Below are 20,005 nucleotides of genomic sequence, written 5' to 3' on the forward strand. Positions count from 1 at the left end.
CTCAGGTGCTGCTGCCTACAGCGGAAGCTGGTACCTCCGGTGCTGCTTCAGGGACCACTCCATCGACCGTTACTGCCGTATCGGCTCGACTCCAACTCCATGTTGTTATACAACTCGCTCTTGCCAAGCTCGCTCCAGACGGTGACCTGGAGCTTGGCATCCGGCAGCTTGGACCAGTTGAAGCTGTTTTATAGATTCGTGGGTTGCGGCACGTTCTTCTTTGGCAGCTCCACCTTGGGTGGCACAGGAGCTGCAGGCAAAGAATATAAATTAGTTTATGTGACGCTCCTTGACTTGCCTTATCTCTGTACTCACTCATTGCTGGCGTCATGCACGGTGGCCGGAGCGGTGCACCCGGACAGGGTGGCGGTAATGGTGGCATCATGGCCGGCGCCATCGGTGGCGTTAGGGCACAGCTCCATTGCAGACACGTCAGACCGGTCATCTTCTGGACATCGGATATGCTGCCCTCGGTGACAAGATGCTCGAAACGGGCCAGCTCCTGCTGTACACGAAGCGATGATAGAGAGCTACTAATAAGTTGTAAAAAATGACAGTCACAGATAATAGTGATAAAATGGCTGCTCACTTTGGAAAAATGTACTAAATAATGACACTCACTTTTCGAACGAAATGTAGTGAACCTTAGCTGGTCACACTTACTAGTAAAGTGGTGAGAAAACGAGCTGGTCACACTACAAAAAATAGTAAGTCGATAACTTACGATGACGATAAATTTCTGCTGGCGGTTCTTTGTGGCACTGCTGCTCCTCCCTCAGCGGCTGGTGATCCTTATCCTTCTGCCACTGGAGCTCCTTCTCCGCCTTCTGCTGGTGCAGCCTCGACGGTTGCCTATAGAACTGCTGGTCCTCCCTCGGCGGCTGGTGATCCTCCTCCTTCTGTCGCAGGAGCTCCTTCTCCGCCTTCGGCTGGTGCAGCCTCTCCGCCTTCCGGTAAGCTGCCCGAAGCTCGTCGTTGGGGCAGCTGCTTGCGCTGCGGCCACCGCTTCTGGAGCTGCTGCCTACAGCGGTAGCTAGTACCTCCGGTGCTGCTTCAGGGACAGCTCCATCGGCCGCTACTGCAGTATCGGCGGCTGCTTGTGGAACTGCTGCTCCTTCCTCGGCGGCTGGTGATCCTTCTTCTGCCACAGGAGCTCCTTCTCCACCTTGGGCTGGTGAAGCCTCTCCGCCTTCCGGTACGCCGCCCGCCGCTTCCATCGTAGGGGCTGCTGCTTCCGCTGCGGCCACCGCCTCAGGTGCTGCTGCCTACAGCGGTAGCTGGTACCTCCGATGTTGCTTCAAGGACAGCTCCATTGGCCGCTACTGCCGTATCGGCGGCTGCTTATGGAACTGCTGCTCCTTCTCCCTCGGCGGCTGGTGTTCTTTCTCCTTCTGCAGCAAGAGCGCCTTCTCTGCCTTCGGCTGGTGCAGCCTTCCCGCCTTCCGGTACGCCGCCCGCCGCTTCCATCGTAGGGGCTGTTGCGTCCGCTGCGGCCGCCGCCTCAGGTGCTGCTGCATACAGCGGAAGCTGGTACCTCCGGTGCTGCTTCAGGGACAGCTCCATCGGCCGCTACTGCAGTATCGGCGGCTGCTTGTGGCACTGCTGCTCCTTCCTCGGCGGCTGGTGATCCTCCTTCTGTCGCAGGAGCTCCTTCTCCACCTTGGGCTGGTGAAGCCTCTCCGCCTTCCGGTACGCCGCCCGCCGCTTCCATCGTAGGGGCTGCTGCTTCCGCTGCGGCCACCGCCTCAGGTGCTGCTGCCTACAGCGGAAGCTGGTACCTCCGGTGCTGCTTCAGGGACAGCTCTATCGGCTGCTACTGCCGTATCGGGGGTTGCTTATGGAACTGCTGCTCCTTCTCCCTCGGCGGCTGGTGCTCCTCCTCCGTCTGTCACAGGAAGTCCATCTCCGCCTTCGGCTGGTGCAGCCTCGACCGTTGGTTGTGCCACTGCTGCTCCTGTTCCCTCGGCGGCTGGTGCTCCTCCTCCTTCTGTCGCAGGAGCTCCTTCTCCGCCTTCGGCTGGTGCAGCCTCTCCGCCTTCCGGTAAGCTGCCCGAAGCTTTCGTCGTTGGGGCTGCTGCTTGCGCTGCGGCCACCGCTTCTGGAGCTGCTGCCTACAGCGGTAGCTGGTACCTCCGGTGTTGCTTCAAGGACAGCTCCATTGGCCGCTACTGCCGTATCGGCGGCTGCTTGTGGCACTGCTGCTCCTTCCTCGGCGGCTGGTGATCCTTCTTCTGCCACAGGAGCTCCTTCTCCACCTTGGGCTGGTGAAGCCTCTCCGCCTTCCGGTACGCCGCCCGCCGCTTCCATCGTAGGGGCTGCTGCTGCTCCTTCCTCGGCGGCTGGTGATCCTTCTTCTGCCACAGGAGCTCCTCCACCTTGGGCTGGTGAAGCCTTGCCGCTTTCCGGTACGCCGTCCGCCGCTTCCATCGTAGGGGCTGCTGCTTCCGCTGCGGCCACCGCCTCAGGTGCGTCTGCCTACAGCGGAAGCTGGTACCTCCGGTGCTGCTTCAGGGACAGCTCCATCGACCGCTACTGCAGTATCGGCGGCTGCTTGTGGAACTGCTGCTCCTTCCTCGGCGGCTGGTGATCCTTCTTCTGCCACAGGAGCTCCTTCTCCACCTTGGGCTGGTGAAGCCTCGACGGTTGCCTATAGAACTGCTGCTCCTTCCTCGGCGGCTGGTGATCCTTCTTCTGCCACAGGAGTGCCTTCTCCGTCTTCGTCTGGTGCAGCCTCTCCGCCTTCCGGTACGCCGCCCGCCGCTTCCGTCGTAGGGGCTGCTGCTTGCGCTGCGGCCACCGCTTCTGGAGCTGCTGCCTACAGCGGTAGCTGGTACCTCCGATGTTGCTTCAAGGACAGCTCCATTGGCCGCTACTGCCGTATCGGCGGCTGCTTATGGAACTGCTGCTCCTTCTCCCTCGGCGGCTGGTGCTCCTCCTCCGTCTGTCACAGGAACTCCATCTCCGCCTTCGGCTGGTGCAGCCTCGACCGTTGGTTGTGCCACTGCTGCTCCTGTTCCCTCGGCGGCTGGTGTTCCTTCTCCTTCTGCAGCAAGAGCGCCTTCTCTGCCTTCGGCTGGTGCAGCCTTCCCGCCTTCCGGTACGCCGCCCGCCGCTTCCATCGTAGGGGCTGTTGCGTCCGCTGCGGCCACCGCCTCAGGTGCTGCTGCATACAGCGGAAGCTAGTACCTCCGGTGCTGCTTCAGGGACAGCTCCATCGGCCGCTACTGCAGTATCGGCGGCTGCTTGTGGAACTGCTGCTCCTTCCTCGGCGGCTGGTGATCCTTCTTCTGCCACAGGAGCTCCTTCTCCACCTTGGGCTGGTGAAGCCTCTCCGCCTTCCGGTACGCCGCCCGCCGCTTCCATCGTAGGGGCTGCTGCTTCCGCTGCGGCCACCGCCTCAGGTGCTGCTGCCTACAGCGGAAGCTGGTACCTCCGGTGTTGCTTCAAGGACAGCTCCATTGGCCGCTACTGCCGTATCGGCGGCTGCTTATGGAACTGCTGCTCCTGTTCCCTCGGCGGCTGGTGTTCCTTCTCCTTCTGCAGCAAGAGCGCCTTCTCTGCCTTCGGCTGGTGCACCCTTCCCGCCTTCCGGTACGCCGCCCGCCGCTTCCATCGTAGGGGCTGTTGCGTCCGCTGCGGCCACCGCCTCAGGTGCTGCTGCATACAGCGGAAGCTAGTACCTCCGGTGCTGCTTCAGGGACAGCTCCATCGGCCGCTACTGCAGTATCGGCGGCTGCTTGTGGAACTGCTGCTCCTTCCTCGGCGGCTGGTGATCCTTCTTCTGCCACAGGAGCTCCTTCTCCACCTTGGGCTGGTGAAGCCTTGCCGCTTTCCGGTACGCCGTCCGCCGCTTCCATCGTAGGGGATGCTGCTTCCGCTGCGGCCACCGCCTCAGGTGCTGCTGCCTACAGCGGAAGCTGGTACCTCCGGTGCTGCTTCAGGGACAGCTCCATCGGCCGCTACTGCCGTATCGGCGGCTGCTTGTGGCACTGCTGCTCCTTCCTCGGCGGCTGGTGATCCTTCTTCTGCCACAGGAGCTCCTTCTCCACCTTGGGCTGGTGAAGCCTCTCCGCCTTCCGGTACGCCGCCCGCCGCTTCCGTCGTAGGGGCTGCTGCTTCCGCTGCGGCCACCGCCTCAGGTGCTGCTGCCTACAGCGGAAGCTGGTACCTCCGGTGCTGCTTCAGGGACAGCTCCATCGGCCGCTACTGCCGTATCGGCGGCTGCTTGTGGCACTGCTGCTCCTTCCTCGGCGGCTGGTGATCCTTCTTCTGCCACAGGAGCTCCTTCTCCGTCTTCGTCTGGTGCAGCCCCTCCGCCTTCCGGTACGGCGCCCGCTTCTTTCGTCGTAGGGGCTGCTGCTTCCGCTGCGGCCACCGCCTCTGGTGCTGCTGCCTAGAGCGGTAGCTGGTACCTCCGTGCTTCTTGAGGGACAGCTCCATCGGCCGTTACTGCCGTATCGGCTCGACTCCAACTCCATGTTGTTATACAACTCGCTCCAGACGGTGACCTGGAGCTTGGCATCCGGCAGCTTGGACCAGTTGAAGCTGTTTTATAGATTCGTGGGTTGCGGCACGTTCTTCTTTGGCAGCTCCACCTTGGGTGGCACAGGAGCTGCAGGCAAAGAATAGAAATTAGTTTATGTGACGCTCCTTGACTTGCCTTATCTCTGTACTCACTCATTGCTGGCGTCATGCACGGTGGCCGGAGCGGTGCACCCGGACAGGGTGGCGGTAATGGTGGCATCATGGCCGGCGCCATCGGTGGCGTTAGGGCACAGCTCCATTGCAGACACGTCAGACCGGTCATCTTCTGGACATCGGATATGCTGCCCTCGGTGACAAGATGCTCGAAACGGGCCAGCTCCTGCTGTACACGAAGCGATGATAGAGAGCTACTAATAAGTTGTAAAAAATGACAGTCACTCACAGATAATAGTGATAAAGTGGCTGCTCACTTTGGAAAAATGTACTAAATAATGACACTCACTTTTCGAACGAAATGTAGTGAACCTTAGCTGGTCACACTTACTAGTAAAGTGGTGAGAAAACGAGCTGGTCACACTACAAAAAATAGTAAGTCGATAACTTACGATGACGATAAATTTCTGCTGGCGGTTCTTTGTGGCACTGCTGCTCCTCCCTCAGCGGCTGGTGATCCTTATCCTTCTGCCACTGGAGCTCCTTCTCCGCCTTCTGCTGGTGCAGCCTCGACGGTTGCCTATAGAACTGCTGGTCCTCCCTCGGCGGCTGGTGATCCTCCTCCTTCTGTCGCAGGAGCTCCTTCTCCGCCTTCGGCTGGTGCAGCCTCTCCGCCTTCCGGTAAGCTGCCCGAAGCTCGTCGTTGGGGCAGCTGCTTGCGCTGCGGCCACCGCTTCTGGAGCTGCTGCCTACAGCGGTAGCTGGTACCTCCGGTGCTGCTTCAGGGACAGCTCCATCGGCTGCTACTGCCGTATCGGGGGTTGCTTATGGAACTGCTGCTCCTTCTCCCTCGGCGGCTGGTGCTCCTCCTCCGTCTGTCACAGGAAGTCCATCTCCGCCTTCGGCTGGTGCAGCCTCGACCGTTGGTTGTGCCACTGCTGCTCCTGTTCCCTCGGCGGCTGGAGCTCCTCCTCCTTCTGTCGCAGGAGCTCCTTCTCCGCCTTCGGCTGGTGCAGCCTCTCCGCCTTCCGGTAAGCTGCCCGAAGCTTTCGTCGTTGGGGCTGCTGCTTGCGCTGCGGCCACCGCTTCTGGAGCTGCTGCCTACAGCGGTAGCTGGTACCTCCGGTGTTGCTTCAAGGACAGCTCCATTGGCCGCTACTGCCGTATCGGCGGCTGCTTGTGGCACTGCTGCTCCTTCCTCGGCGGCTGGTGATCCTTCTTCTGCCACAGGAGCTCCTTCTCCACCTTGGGCTGGTGAAGCCTCTCCGCCTTCCGGTACGCCGCCCGCCGCTTCCATCGTAGGGGCTGCTGCTTCCGCTGCGGCCACCGCCTCAGGTGCTGCTGCCTACAGCGGAAGCTGGTACCTCCGGTGCTGCTTCAGGGACAGCTCCATCGGCTGCTACTGCCGTATCGGGGGTTGCTTATGGAACTGCTGCTCCTTCCTCGGCGGCTGGTGATCCTTCTTCTGCCACAGGAGCTCCTCCACCTTGGGCTGGTGAAGCCTTGCCGCTTTCCGGTACGCCGTCCGCCGCTTCCATCGTAGGGGCTGCTGCTTCCGCTGCGGCCACCGCCTCAGGTGCGTCTGCCTACAGCGGTAGCTGGTACCTCCGGTGCTGCTTCAGGGACAGCTCCATCGGCCGCTACTGCCGTATCGGTGGCTGCTTGTGGCACTGCTGCTCCTTCCTCGGCGGCTGGTGATCCTTCTTCTGCCACAGGAGCTCCTTCTCCACCTTGGGCTGGTGAAGACTTGCCGCTTTCCGGTACGCCGTCCCCCGCTTCCATCGTAGGGGCTGTTGCTTCCGCTGCGGCCACCGCCTCAGGTGCTGCTGCCTACAGCGGTAGCTGGTACCTCCGGTGCTGCTTCAGGGACAGCTCCATCGGCTGCTACTGCCGTATCGGGGGTTGCTTATGGAACTGCTGCTCCTTCTCCCTCGGCGGCTGGTGCTCCTCCTCCGTCTGTCACAGGAAGTCCATCTCCGCCTTCGGCTGGTGCAGCCTCGACCGTTGGTTGTGCCACTGCTGCTCCTGTTCCCTCGGCGGCTGGTGCTCCTCCTCCTTCTGTCGCAGGAGCTCCTTCTCCGCCTTCGGCTGGTGCAGCCTCTCCGCCTTCCGGTAAGCTGCCCGAAGCTTTCGTCGTTGGGGCTGCTGCTTGCGCTGCGGCCACCGCTTCTGGAGCTGCTGCCTACAGCGGTAGCTGGTACCTCCGGTGTTGCTTCAAGGACAGCTCCATTGGCCGCTACTGCCGTATTGGCGGCTGCTTGTGGCACTGCTGCTCCTTCCTCGGCGGCTGGTGATCCTTCTTCTGCCACAGGAGCTCCTTCTCCACCTTGGGCTGGTGAAGCCTCTCCGCCTTCCGGTACGCCGCCCGCCGCTTCCGTCGTAGGGGCTGCTGCTTCCGCTGCGGCCACCGCCTCAGGTGCTGCTGCCTACAGCGGAAGCTGGTACCTCCGGTGTTGCTTCAAGGACAGCTCCATTGGCCGCTACTGCCGTATCGGCGGCTGCTTATGGAACTGCTGCTCCTGTTCCCTCGGCGGCTGGTGTTCCTTCTCCTTCTGCAGCAAGAGCGCCTTCTCTGCCTTCGGCTGGTGCACCCTTCCCGCCTTCCGGTACGCCGCCCGCCGCTTCCATCGTAGGGGCTGTTGCGTCCGCTGCGGCCACCGCCTCAGGTGCTGCTGCATACAGCGGAAGCTGGTACCTCCGGTGCTGCTTCAGGGACAGCTCCATCGGCCGCTACTGCCGTATCGGCGGCTGCTTGTGGCACTGCTGCTCCTTCCTCGGCGGCTGGTGATCCTTCTTCTGCCACAGGAGCTCCTTCTCCACCTTGGGCTGGTGAAGCCTCTCCGCCTTCCGGTACGCCGCCCGCCGCTTCCGTCGTAGGGGCTGCTGCTTCCGCTGCGGCCACCGCCTCAGGTGCTGCTGCCTACAGCGGAAGCTGGTACCTCCGGTGCTGCTGCCGTCTAGGCGGCTGCTTGTGGCACTGCTGCTCCCTCTCCCTCGGCGGCTGGAGATCCTTCTTCTGCCACAGGAGCTCCTTCTCCAGCTTGGGCTGGCGCAGCCTCTCCGCCTTCCGGTATGCCGCCCGCCGTTTCCATCGTAGGGGCTGCTGCTATGCTGCTTCAGGGACAGCTCCATCGACCGCTACTGCCGTATCGGCGGCTGCTTGTGGCACTGCTGCTCCTTCTCCCTCGGCGGCTGGTGATCCTTCTTCTGCCACGGGAGCTCCTTCTCCACCTTGGGCTGGTGAAGCCTTGCCGCTTTCCGGTACGCCGCCCGCCGCTTCCATCGTAGGGGCTGTTGCTTCCGCTGCGGCCACCGCCTCAGGTGCGTCTGCCTACAGCGGAAGCTGGTACCTCCGGTGCTGCTGCCGTCTAGGCGGCTGCTTGTGGCACTGCTGCTCCCTCTCCCTCGGCGGCTGCAGATCCTTCTTCTGCCACAGGAGCTCCTTCTCCGTCTTCGTCTGGTGCAGCCCCTCCGCCTTCCGCTACGGCGCCCGCCGCTTTCGTCGTAGGGGCTGCTGCTTCCGCTGCGGCCACCGCCTCTGGTGCTGCTGCATACAGCGGAAGCTGGTACCTCCGGTGCTGCTTCAGGGACAGCTCCATCGGCCGCTACTGCCGTATCGGTGGCTGCTTGTGGCACTGCTGCTCCTTCCTCGGCGGCTGGTGATCCTTCTTCTGCCACAGGAGCTCCTTCTCCACCTTGGGCTGGTGAAGCCTTGCCGCTTTCCGGTACGCCGCCCGCCGCTTCCATCGTAGGGGCTGTTGCTTCCGCTGCGGCCACCGCCTCAGGTGCGTCTGCCTACAGCGGAAGCTGGTACCTCCGGTGCTGCTGCCGTCTAGGCGGCTGCTTGTGGCACTGCTGCTCCCTCTCCCTCGGCGGCTGCAGATCCTTCTTCTGCCACAGGAGCTCCTTCTCCGTCTTCGTCTGGTGCAGCCCCTCCGCCTTCCGCTACGGCGCCCGCCGCTTTCGTCGTAGGGGCTGCTGCTTCCGCTGCGGCCACCGCCTCTGGTGCTGCTGCATACAGCGGAAGCTGGTACCTCCGGTGCTGCTTCAGGGACAGCTCCATCGGCCGCTACTGCCGTATCGGTGGCTGCTTGTGGCACTGCTGCTCCTTCCTCGGCGGCTGGTGCTCCTCCTCCTTCTGTCGCAGGAGCTCCTTCTCCGCCTTCGGCTGGCGCAGCCTTTTCGCCTTCCGGTATGCCGTCCGCCGCTTTCATCGTAGGGGCTGCTGCCATGCTGCTTCAGGGACAGCTCCATCGGCCGCTACTGCCGTATCGGTGGCTGCTTGTGGCACTGCTGCTCCTTCCTCGGCGGCTGGTGATCCTTCTTCTGCCACAGGAGCTCCTTCTCCACCTTGGGCTGGTGAAGCCTTGCCGCTTTCCGGTACGCCGCCCGCCGCTTCCATCGTAGGGGCTGTTGCTTCCGCTGCGGCCACCGCCTCAGGTGCGTCTGCCTACAGCGGAAGCTGGTACCTCCGGTGCTGCTGCCGTCTAGGCGGCTGCTTGTGGCACTGCTGCTCCCTCTCCCTCGGCGGCTGCAGATCCTTCTTCTGCCACAGGAGCTCCTTCTCCGTCTTCGTCTGGTGCAGCCCCTCCGCCTTCCGCTACGGCGCCCGCCGCTTTCGTCGTAGGGGCTGCTGCTTCCGCTGCGGCCACCGCCTCAGGTGCGTCTGCCTACAGCGGTAGCTGGTACCTCCGGTGCTGCTTCAGGGACAGCTCCATCGGCCGCTACTGCCGTATCGGTGGCTGCTTGTGGCACTGCTGCTCCTTCTCCCTCGGCGGCTGGTGATCCTTCTTCTGCCACAGGAGCTCCTTCTCCACCTTGGGCTGGTGAAGCCTTGCCGCTTTCCGGTACGCCGCCCGCCGCTTCCATCGTAGGGGCTGCTGCTTCCGCTGCGGCCACCGCCTCAGGTGCTGCTGCCTACAGCGGAAGCTGGTACCTCCGGTGCTGCTTCAGGGACATCTCCATCGACCGCTACTGCCGTATCGGCGGCTGCTTGTGGCACTGCTGCTCCCTCTCTCTCGGCGGCTGGTGATCCTTCTTCTGCCACAGGAGCTCCTTCTCCACCTTGGGCTGGTGAAGCCTTGCCGCTTTCCGGTACGCCGTCCGCCGCTTCCATCGTAGGGGCTGCTGCTTCCGCTGCGGCCACCGCCTCAGGTGCGTCTGCCTACAGCGGTAGCTGGTACCTCCGGTGCTGCTTCAGGGACAGCTCCATCGGCCGCTACTGCCGTATCGGTGGCTGCTTGTGGCACTGCTGCTCCTTCCTCGGCGGCTGGTGATCCTTCTTCTGCCACAGGAGCTCCTTCTCCACCTTGGGCTGGTGAAGCCTTGCCGCTTTCCGGTACGCCGCCCGCCGCTTCCATCGTAGGGGCTGTTGCTTCCGCTGCGGCCACCGCCTCAGGTGCTGCTGCATACAGCGGAAGCTGGTACCTCCGGTGCTGCTTCAGGGACAGCTCCATCGGCCGCTACTGCCGTATCGGTGGCTGCTTGTGGCACTGCTGCTCCTTCCTCGGCGGCTGGTGATCCGTCTTCTGCCACAGGAGCTCCTTCTCCACCTTGGACTGGTGAAGCCTTGCCGCTTTCCGGTACGCCGCCCGCCGCTTCCATCGTAGGGGCTGCTGCTTCCGCTGCGGCCACCGCCTCAGGTGCTGCTGCCTACAGCGGAAGCTGGTACCTCCGGTGCTGCTTCAGGGACATTTCCATCGACCGCTACTGCCGTATCGGCGGCTGCTTGTGGCACTGCTGCTCCTTCTCCCTCGGCGGCTGGTGATCCTTCTTCTGCCACGGGAGCTCCTTCTCCACCTTGGGCTGGTGAAGCCTTGCCGCTTTCCGGTACGCCGTCCGCCGCTTCCATCGTAGGGGCTGCTGCTTCCGCTGCGGCCACCGCCTCAGGTGCGTCTGCCTACAGCGGTAGCTGGTACCTCCGGTGCTGCTTCAGGGACAGCTCCATCGGCCGCTAATGCCGTATCGGTGGCTGCCTTTGGCACTGCTGCTCCTTCCTCGGCGGCTGTTGATCCTTCTTCTGCCACAGGAGCTCCTTCTCCACCTTGCGCTGGTGAAGCCTTGCCGCTTTCCGGTACGCCGCCCGCCGCTTCTATCGTAGGAGCTGTTGCTTCCGCTGCGGCCACCGCCTCAGGTGCTGCTGCATACAGCGGAAGCTGGTACCTCCGGTGCTGCTTCAGGGACAGCTCCATCGGCCGCTACTGCCGTATCGGTGGCTGCTTGTGGCACTGCTGCTCCTTCCTCGGCGGCTGGTGATCCTTCTTCTGCCACAGGAGCTCCTTCTCCACCTTGGGCTGGTGAAGCCTTGCCGCTTTCCGGTACGCCGTCCGCCGCTTCCATCGTAGGGGCTGCTGCTTCCGCTGCGGCCACCGCCTCAGGTGCTGCTGCCTACAGCAGAAGCTGGTACCTCCGGTGTTGCTTCAAGGACAGCTCAATCGGCCGCTACTGCCGTATCGGCGGCTGCTTGTGGCACTGCTGCTCCTTGTCCCTCGGCGGCTGGTGATCCTTCTTCTGCCACAGGAGCTCCTTCTCCGTCTTCGTCTGGTGCAGCCTCTCCGCCTTCCGGTACGCCGCCCGCCGCTTCCGTCGTAGGGGCTGCTGCTATGCTGCTTCAGGGACAGCTCCATCGGCCGCTACTACCGTATCGGTGGCTGCTTGTGGCACTGCTGCTCCTTCCTCGGCGGCTGGTGATCCTTCTTCTGCCACAGGAGCTCCTTCTCCAGCTTGGGCTGGCGCACCCTCTCCGCCTTCCGGTACGCCGTCCGCCGCTTCCATCGTAGGGGCTGTTGCTTCCGCTGCGGCCACCGCCTCAGGTGCGTCTGCCTACAGCGGTAGCTAGTACCTCCGGTGCTGCTTCAGGGACAGCTCCATCGGCCGCTAATGCCGTATCGGTGGCTGCCTTTGGCACTGCTGCTCCTTCCTCGGCGGCTGGTGATTCTACTTCTGCCACAGGAGCTCCTTCTCCACCTTGCGCTGGTGAAGCCTTGCCGCTTTCCGGTACGCCGCCCGCCGCTTCTATCGTAGGAGCTGTTGCTTCCGCTGCGGCCACCGCCTCAGGTGCGTCTGCCTACAGCGGTAGCTGGTACCTCCGGTGCTGCTTCAGGGACAGCTCCATCGGCCGCTAATGCCGTATCGGTGGCTGCTTGTGGCACTGCTGCTCCTTCCTCGGCGGCTGGTGATCCTTCTTCTGCCACAGGAGCTCCTTCTCCAGCTTGGGCTGGCGCACCCTCTCCGCCTTCCGGTACGCCGTCCGCCGCTTCCATCGTAGGGGCTGCTGCTTCCGCTGCGGCCACCGCCTCTGGTGCTGCTGCCTAGAGCGGTAGCTGGTACCTCCGTGCTTCTTGAGGGACAGCTCCATCGGCCGTTACTGCCGTATCGGCTCGACTCCAACTCCATGTTGTTATACAACTCGGTCTCGCCAAGCTCGCTCCAGACGGTGACCTGGAGCTTGGCATCCGGCAGCTTGGACCAGTTCAAGCTGTTTTATAGATTCGTGGGCTGCGGCACGTTCTTCTTTGGCAGCTCCACCTTGGGTGGCACAGGAGCTGCAGGCAAAGGATAGAAATTAGTTTATGTGACGCTCCTTGACTTGCCTTATCTCTGTACTCACTCATTGCTGGCGTCATGCACGGTGGCCGGAGCGTGCACCCGGACAGGGTGGCGGTAATGGTGGCATCATGGCCGGCGCCATCGGTGGCGTTAGGGCACAGCTCCATTGCAGACACGTCAGACCGGCCACCTTCTGGGCATCGGATATGCTGCCCTCGGTGACAAGATGCTCGAAACGGGCCAGCTCCTGCTGTACACGAAGCGATGATAGAGAGCTACTAATAAGTTGTAAAAAATGACAGTCACAGATAATAGTGATAAAATGGCTGCTCACTTTGGAAAAATGTACTAAATAATGACACTCACTTTTCGAACGAAATGTAGTGAACCTTAGCTGGTCACACTTACTAGTAAAGTGGTGAGAAAACGAGCTGGTCACACTACAAAAAATAGTAAGTCGATAACTTACGATGACGATAAATTTCTGCTGGCGGTTGTTGCGGCTGGTGATCCTTATCCCTCTGCCACTGGAGCTCCTTCTCCGCCTTCTGCTGGTGCAGCCTCGACGGTTGCCTATAGAACTGCTGGTCCTCCCTCGGCGGCTGGTGCTCCTCCTCCTTCTGTCGCAGGAGCTCCTTCTCCGCCTTCGGCTGGCGCAGCCTTTTCGCCTTCCGGTATGCCGCCCGCCGCTTCCATCGTAGGGGCTGTTGCTTCCGCTGCGGCCACCGCCTCAGGTGCTGCTGCCTACAGCGGAAGCTGGTACCTCCGGTGCTGCTTCAGGGACAGCTCCATCGGCCGCTACTGCCGTATCGGTGGCTGCTTGTGGCACTGCTGCTCCTTCCTCGGCGGCTGGTGATCCTTCTTCTGCCACAGGAGCTCCTTCTCCACCTTGGGCTGGTGAAGCCTTGCCGCTTTCCGGTACGCCGCCCGCCGCTTCCATCGTAGGGGCTGTTGCTTCCGCTGCGGCCACCGCCTCAGGTGCGTCTGCCTACAGCGGAAGCTGGTACCTCCGGTGCTGCTGCCGTCTAGGCGGCTGCTTGTGGCACTGCTGCTCCCTCTCCCTCGGCGGCTGCAGATCCTTCTTCTGCCACAGGAGCTCCTTCTCCGTCTTCGGCTGGTGCAGCCCCTCCGCCTTCCGCTACGGCGCCCGCCGCTTTCGTCGTAGGGGCTGCTGCTTCCGCTGCGGCCACCGCCTCTGGTGCTGCTGCATACAGCGGAAGCTGGTACCTCCGGTGCTGCTTCAGGGACAGCTCCATCGGCCGCTACTGCCGTATCGGTGGCTGCTTGTGGCACTGCTGCTCCTTCCTCGGCGGCTGGTGATCCTTCTTCTGCCACAGGAGCTCCTTCTCCACCTTGGGCTGGTGAAGCCTTGCCGCTTTCCGGTACGCCGCCCGCCGCTTCCATCGTAGGGGCTGTTGCTTCCGCTGCGGCCACCGCCTCAGGTGCGTCTGCCTACAGCGGAAGCTGGTACCTCCGGTGCTGCTGCCGTCTAGGCGGCTGCTTGTGGCACTGCTGCTCCCTCTCCCTCGGCGGCTGCAGATCCTTCTTCTGCCACAGGAGCTCCTTCTCCGTCTTCGTCTGGTGCAGCCCCTCCGCCTTCCGCTACGGCGCCCGCCGCTTTCGTCGTAGGGGCTGCTGCTTCCGCTGCGGCCACCGCCTCTGGTGCTGCTGCATACAGCGGAAGCTGGTACCTCCGGTGCTGCTTCAGGGACAGCTCCATCGGCCGCTACTGCCGTATCGGTGGCTGCTTGTGGCACTGCTGCTCCTTCCTCGGCGGCTGGTGCTCCTCCTCCTTCTGTCGCAGGAGCTCCTTCTCCGCCTTCGGCTGGCGCAGCCTTTTCGCCTTCCGGTATGCCGTCCGCCGCTTTCATCGTAGGGGCTGCTGCCATGCTGCTTCAGGGACAGCTCCATCGGCCGCTACTGCCGTATCGGTGGCTGCTTGTGGCACTGCTGCTCCTTCCTCGGCGGCTGGTGATCCTTCTTCTGCCACAGGAGCTCCTTCTCCACCTTGGGCTGGTGAAGCCTTGCCGCTTTCCGGTACGCCGCCCGCCGCTTCTATCGTAGGAGCTGTTGCTTCCGCTGCGGCCACCGCCTCAGGTGCTGCTGCATACAGCGGAAGCTGGTACCTCCGGTGCTGCTTCAGGGACAGCTCCATCGGCCGCTACTGCCGTATCGGTGGCTGCTTGTGGCACTGCTGCTCCTTCTCCCTCGGCGGCTGGTGATCCTTCTTCTGCCACAGGAGCTCCTTCTCCGTCTTCGTCTGGTGCAGCCTCTCCGCCTTCCGGTACGCCGCCCGCCGTTTCCGTCGTAGGGGCTGCTGCTTCCGCTGCGGCCACCGCCTCAGGTGCTGCTGCATACAGCGGAAGCTGGTACCTCCGGTGCTGCTTCAGGAAAAGCTCCATCGGCCGCTACTGCCGTATCGGTGGCTGCTTGTGGCACTGCTGCTCTTTCTCCCTCGGCGGCTGGTGATCCTTCTTCTGCCACAGGAGCTCCTTCTCCGTCTTCGTCTGGTGCAGCCCCTCCGCCTTCCGGTACGGCGCCCGCCGCTTTCGTCGTAGGGGCTGCTGCTTCCGCTGCGGCCACCGCCTCTGGTGCTGCTGCCTAGAGCGGTAGCTGGTACCTCCGTGCTTCTTGAGGGACAGCTCCATCGGCCGTTACTGCCGTATCGGCTCGACTCCAACTCCATGTTGTTATACAACTCGCTCCAGACGGTGACCTGGAGCTTGGCATCCGGCAGCTTGGACCAGTTGAAGCTGTTTTATAGATTCGTGGGCTGCGGCACGTTCTTCTTTGGCAGCTCCACCTTGGGTGGCACAGGAGCTGCAGGCAAAGGATAGAAATTAGTTTATGTGACGCTCCTTGACTTGCCTTATCTCTGTACTCACTCATTACTGGCGTCATGCACGGTGGCCGGAGCGTGCACCCGGACAGGGTGGCGGTAATGGTGGCATCATGGCCGGCGCCATCGGTGGCGTTAGGGCACAGCTCCATTGCAGACACGTCAGACCGGCCATCTTCTGGGCATCGGATATGCTGCCCTCGGTGACAAGATGCTCGAAACGGGCCAGGTCCTGCTGTACACGAAGCGATGATAGAGAGCTACTAATAAGTTGTAAAAAATGACAGTCACAGATAATAGTGATAAAATGGCTGCTCACTTTGGAAAAATGTACTAAATAATGACACTCACTTTTCGAACGAAATGTAGTGAACCTTAGCTGGTCACACTTACTAGTAAAGTGGTGAGAAAACGAGCTGGTCACACTACAAAAAATAGTAAGTCGATAACTTACGATGACGATAAATTTCTGCTGGCGGTTGTTGCGGCTGGTGATCCTTATCCTTCTGCCACTGGAGCTCCTTCTCCGCCTTCTGCTGGTGCAGCCTCGACGGTTGCCTATAGAACTGCTGGTCCTCCCTCGGCGGCTGGTGCTCCTCCTCCTTCTGTCGCAGGAGCTCCTTCTCCGCCTTCGGCTGGCGCAGCCTTTTCGCCTTCCGGTATGCCGCCCGCCGCTTCCATCGTAGGGGCTGCTGCTATGCTGCTTCAGGGACAGATCCATCGGCCGCTACTGCTGTATCGGTGGCTGCTTGTGGCACTGCTGCTCCTTCCTCGGCGGCTGGTGATCCTTCTTCTGCCACAGGAGCTCCTTCTCCACCTTGGACTGGTGAAGCCTTGCCGCTTTCCGGTACGCCGCCCGCCGCTTCCATCGTAGGGGCTGTCCGTCCGCTGCGGCCACCGCCTCAGGTGCTGCTGCCTACAGCGGAAGCTGGTACCTCCGGTGCTGCTTCAGGGACATCTCCATCGACCGCTACTGCCGTATCGGGGGTTGCTTATGGAACTGCTGCTCCTTCTCCCTCGGCGGCTGGTGCTCCACCTCCGTCTGTCACAGGAACTCCATCTCCGCCTTCGGCTGGTGCAGCCTCGACCGTTGGTTGTGCCACTGCTGCTCCTGTTCCCTCGGCGGCTGGTGTTCCTTCTCCTTCTGCAGCAAGAGCCCCTTCTCCGCCTTCGGCTGGTGCAGCCTTCCCGCCTTCCGGTACGCCGCCCGCCGCTTCCATCGTAGGGGCTGTTGCTTCCGCTGCGGCCACCTCCTCAGGTGCTGCTGCCTACAGCGGAAGCTGGTACCTCCGGTGCTGCTGCCGTCTAGGCGGCTGCTTGTGGCACTGCTGCTCCCTCTCCCTCGGCGGCTGGAGATCCTTCTTCTGCCACAGGAGCTCCTTCTCCAGCTTGGGCTGGCGCAGACTCTCCGCCTTCCGGTATGCCGCCCGCCGTTTCCATCGTAGGGGCTGCTGCTATGCTGCTTCAGGGACAGCTCCATCGGCCGCTACTGCCGTATCGGTGGCTGCTTGTGGCACTGCTGCTCCTTCCTCGGCGGCTGGTGATCCTTCTTCTGCCACAGGAGCTCCTTCTCCACCTTGGGCTGGTGAAGCCTTGCCGCTTTCCGGTACGCCGCCCGCCGCTTCCATCGTAGGGGCTGTTGCTGCCGCTGCGGCCACCGCCTCAGGTGGGTCTGCCTACAGCGGTAGCTGGTACCTCCGGTGCTGCTTCAGGGACAGCTCCATCGGCCGCTACTGCCGTATCGGTGGCTGCTTGTGGCACTGCTGCTCCTTCCTCGGCGGCTGGTGATCCTTCTTCTGCCACAGGAGCTCCTTCTCCACCTTGGGCTGGTGAAGCCTTGCCGCTTTCCGGTACGCCGCCCGCCGCTTCTATCGTAGGAGCTGTTGCTTCCGCTGCGGCCACCGCCTCAGGTGCTGCTGCATACAGCGGAAGCTGGTACCTCCGGTGCTGCTTCAGGGACAGCTCCATCGGCCGCTACTGCCGTATCGGTGGCTGCTTGTGGCACTGCTGCTCCTTCTCCCTCGGCGGCTGGTGATCCTTCTTCTGCCACAGGAGCTCCTTCTCCGTCTTCGTCTGGTGCAGCCTCTCCGCCTTCCGGTACGCCGCCCGCCGTTTCCGTCGTAGGGGCTGCTGCTTCCGCTGCGGCCACCGCCTCAGGTGCTGCTGCATACAGCGGAAGCTGGTACCTCCGGTGCTGCTTCAGGAAAAGCTCCATCGGCCGCTACTGCCGTATCGGTGGCTGCTTGTGGCACTGCTGCTCTTTCTCCCTCGGCGGCTGGTGATCCTTCTTCTGCCACAGGAGCTCCTTCTCCGTCTTCGTCTGGTGCAGCCCCTCCGCCTTCCGGTACGGCGCCCGCCGCTTTCGTCGTAGGGGCTGCTGCTTCCGCTGCGGCCACCGCCTCTGGTGCTGCTGCCTAGAGCGGTAGCTGGTACCTCCGTGCTTCTTGAGGGACAGCTCCATCGGCCGTTACTGCCGTATCGGCTCGACTCCAACTCCATGTTGTTATACAACTCGCTCCAGACGGTGACCTGGAGCTTGGCATCCGGCAGCTTGGACCAGTTGAAGCTGTTTTATAGATTCGTGGGCTGCGGCACGTTCTTCTTTGGCAGCTCCACCTTGGGTGGCACAGGAGCTGCAGGCAAAGGATAGAAATTAGTTTATGTGACGCTCCTTGACTTGCCTTATCTCTGTACTCACTCATTACTGGCGTCATGCACGGTGGCCGGAGCGTGCACCCGGACAGGGTGGCGGTAATGGTGGCATCATGGCCGGCGCCATCGGTGGCGTTAGGGCACAGCTCCATTGCAGACACGTCAGACCGGCCATCTTCTGGGCATCGGATATGCTGCCCTCGGTGACAAGATGCTCGAAACGGGCCAGCTCCTGCTGTACACGAAGCGATGATAGAGAGCTACTAATAAGTTGTAAAAAATGACAGTCACAGATAATAGTGATAAAGTGGCTGCTCACTTTGGAAAAATGTACTAAATAATGACACTCACTTTTCGAACGAAATGTAGTGAACCTTAGCTGGTCACACTTACTAGTAAAGTGGTGAGAAAACGAGCTGGTCACACTACAAAAAATAGTAAGTCGATAACTTACGATGACGATAAATTTCTGCTGGCGGTTGTTTGTGGCACTGCTGCTCCTTCCTCGGCGGCTGGTGATCCTTCTTCTGCCACAGGAGCTCCTTCTCCACCTTGGACTGGTGAAGCCTTGCCGCTTTCCGGTACGCCGCCCGCCGCTTCCATCGTAGGGGCTGCTGCTTCCGCTGCGGCCACCGCCTCAGGTGCTGCTGCCTACAGCGGAAGCTGGTACCTCCGGTGCTGCTTCAGGGACAGCTCCATCGGCCGCTACTGCCGTATCGGTGGCTGCTTGTGGCACTGCTGCTCCTTCCTCGGCGGCTGGTGATCCTTCTTCTGCCACAGGAGCTCCTTCTCCACCTTGGGCTGGTGAAGCCTTGCCGCTTTCCGGTACGCCGCCCGCCGCTTCCATCGTAGGGGCTGTTGCTTCCGCTGCGGCCACCGCCTCAGGTGCTGCTGCCTACAGCGGAAGCTGGTACCTCCGGTGCTGCTGCCGTCTAGGCGGCTGCTTGTGGCACTGCTGCTCCCTCTCCCTCGGCGGCTGGAGATCCTTCTTCTGCCACAGGAGCTCCTTCTCCAGCTTGGGCTGGCGCAGCCTCTCCGCCTTCCGGTATGCCGCCCGCCGTTTCCATCGTAGGGGCTGCTGCTATGCTGCTTCAGGGACAGCTCCATCGGCCGCTACTGCCGTATCGGTGGCTGCTTGTGGCACTGCTGCTCCTTCCTCGGCGGCTGGTGATCCTTCTTCTGCCACAGGAGCTCCTTCTCCACCTTGGGCTGGTGAAGCCTTGCCGCTTTCCGGTACGCCGCCCGCCGCTTCCATCGTAGGGGCTGTTGCTGCCGCTGCGGCCACCGCCTCAGGTGGGTCTGCCTACAGCGGTAGCTGGTACCTCCGGTGCTGCTTCAGGGACAGCTCCATCGGCCGCTACTGCCGTATCGGTGGCTGCTTGTGGCACTGCTGCTCCTTCCTCGGCGGCTGGTGATCCTTCTTCTGCCACAGGAGCTCCTTCTCCACCTTGGACTGGTGAAGCCTTGCCGCTTTCCGGTACGCCGCCCGCCGCTTCCATCGTAGGGGCTGCTGCTTCCGCTGCGGCCACCGCCTCAGGTGCTGCTGCAGCGGAAGCTGGTACCTCCGGTGCTGCTTCAGGGACATCTCAATCGACCGCTACTGCCGTATCGGCGGCTGCTTGTGGCACTGCTGCTCCTTCTCCCTCGGCGGCTGGTGATCCTTTTTCTGCCACAGGAGCTCCTTCTCCGTCTTCGTCTGGTGCAGCCCCTCCGCCTTCCGGTACGGCGCCCACCGCTTTCGTCGTAGGGGCTGCTGCTTCCGCTGGGGCCACCGCCTCTGGTGCTGGTACCTCCGTGCTTCTCGCTCTCGCCAAGCTCGCTCCAGACGGCAGCTTGGACCAGTTGAAGCTGTTTTATAGATTCGTGGGCTGCGGCACGTTCTTCTTTGGCAGCTCCACCTTGGGTGGCACAGGAGCTGCAGGCAAAGGATAGAAATTAGTTTATGTGACGCTCCTTGACTTGCCTTATCTCTGTACTCACTCATTGCTGGCGTCATGCACGGTGGCCGGAGCGGTGCACCCGGACAGGGTGGCGGTAATGGTGGCATCATGGCCGGCGCCATCGGTGGCGTTATGGCACAGCTCCATTGCAGACCGGCCATCTTCTGGACATCGGATATGCTGCCCTCGGTGACAAGATGCTCGAAACGGGCCAGCTCCCACTGTACACGAAGCGATGATAAAGATCTACAAATAAGTTGTTAAGAATGACAGTTACTTTTCAAAGATAGTGAAAAATTAGTTGGTCACACACACAGTTGTATATCGATAAATTTAGATGACGATAAATTCCCGCAATATAAGGTTGACAAACTAGCTCATTTCTAGC

The 20,005-nt window shown here is 62.0% G+C and overlaps 2 protein-coding genes and 2 long non-coding RNA genes across 5 annotated transcripts; all 4 read right to left on the reverse strand.

The window, feature by feature from the left end:
• Positions 1-43: 43 nt before the first annotated feature.
• Positions 44-1,371, reverse strand: LOC147643349 (uncharacterized). The gene is made up of 3 exons (XM_086836447.1): positions 725-1,371; positions 316-505; positions 44-250 (listed from the first exon to the last, which is right to left on the reverse strand). The coding sequence occupies exons 1-3, from the start codon at positions 1,215-1,217 to the stop codon at positions 106-108; spliced, it is 828 nt and encodes a 275-aa protein (XP_086692573.1). The 5' UTR covers positions 1,218-1,371; the 3' UTR covers positions 44-105.
• Positions 1,372-11,638: 10,267 nt separating this feature from the next.
• On the reverse strand, positions 11,639-12,680 carry LOC147643350 (uncharacterized). Of its 2 annotated transcripts, XR_015272457.1 has the most exons (3): positions 12,656-12,680; positions 12,248-12,436; positions 11,639-12,182 (listed from the first exon to the last, which is right to left on the reverse strand). It is a non-coding gene; the product is annotated as an uncharacterized LOC147643350 (long non-coding RNA). The 2 variants fall into 2 exon arrangements; XR_015272456.1 differs by lacking the exon at positions 12,656-12,680 and having other exon boundaries at positions 12,248-12,486.
• Positions 12,681-14,345: 1,665 nt separating this feature from the next.
• On the reverse strand, positions 14,346-15,254 carry LOC147643351 (uncharacterized). Its single transcript, XR_015272455.1, has 2 exons — positions 15,072-15,254; positions 14,346-15,006 (listed from the first exon to the last, which is right to left on the reverse strand). It is a non-coding gene; the product is annotated as an uncharacterized LOC147643351 (long non-coding RNA).
• Positions 15,255-17,542: 2,288 nt separating this feature from the next.
• LOC147643352 (uncharacterized) lies at positions 17,543-19,765 on the reverse strand. The gene is made up of 5 exons (XM_086835228.1): positions 19,658-19,765; positions 19,411-19,592; positions 18,132-18,251; positions 17,724-17,912; positions 17,543-17,658 (listed from the first exon to the last, which is right to left on the reverse strand). Exons 1-5 carry the CDS (start codon positions 19,762-19,764, stop codon positions 17,597-17,599), a joined length of 660 nt encoding a protein of 219 aa, XP_086691354.1. The 5' UTR covers position 19,765; the 3' UTR covers positions 17,543-17,596.
• Positions 19,766-20,005: the final 240 nt, after the last annotated feature.

Source organism: Drosophila serrata, unplaced genomic scaffold (genome assembly GCF_035046125.1).
Source record: "Drosophila serrata isolate PLE 108 unplaced genomic scaffold, ASM3504612v1 contig_276, whole genome shotgun sequence".
Lineage (NCBI taxonomy): Eukaryota > Metazoa > Arthropoda > Insecta > Diptera > Drosophilidae > Drosophila > Drosophila serrata.

Excerpts from the sequence above, each read along its gene's own strand:
- LOC147643349 (XM_086836447.1), bottom strand. The coding sequence starts at position 1,217 with ATGGAAGCGGCGGGCGGCGTACCGGAAGGCGGAGAGGCTTCACCAGCC. Across the intron at positions 506-724 it reads AGCAGAAATTTATCGTCATC|CAGGAGCTGGCCCGTTTCGA; the intron begins GTAAGTTATCGA and ends CTTCGTGTACAG. Across the intron at positions 251-315 it reads GTGCATGACGCCAGCAATGA|CTCCTGTGCCACCCAAGGTG; the intron begins GTGAGTACAGAG and ends CTTTGCCTGCAG.
- LOC147643352 (XM_086835228.1), bottom strand. The coding sequence starts at position 19,764 with ATGGAGCTGTGCCATAACGCCACCGATGGCGCCGGCCATGATGCCACC. Across the intron at positions 19,593-19,657 it reads GTGCATGACGCCAGCAATGA|CTCCTGTGCCACCCAAGGTG; the intron begins GTGAGTACAGAG and ends CTTTGCCTGCAG. Across the intron at positions 18,252-19,410 it reads CAGCCCCTACGACGAAAGCG|CGGCAAGGCTTCACCAGTCC; the intron begins GTGGGCGCCGTA and ends CGTACCGGAAAG.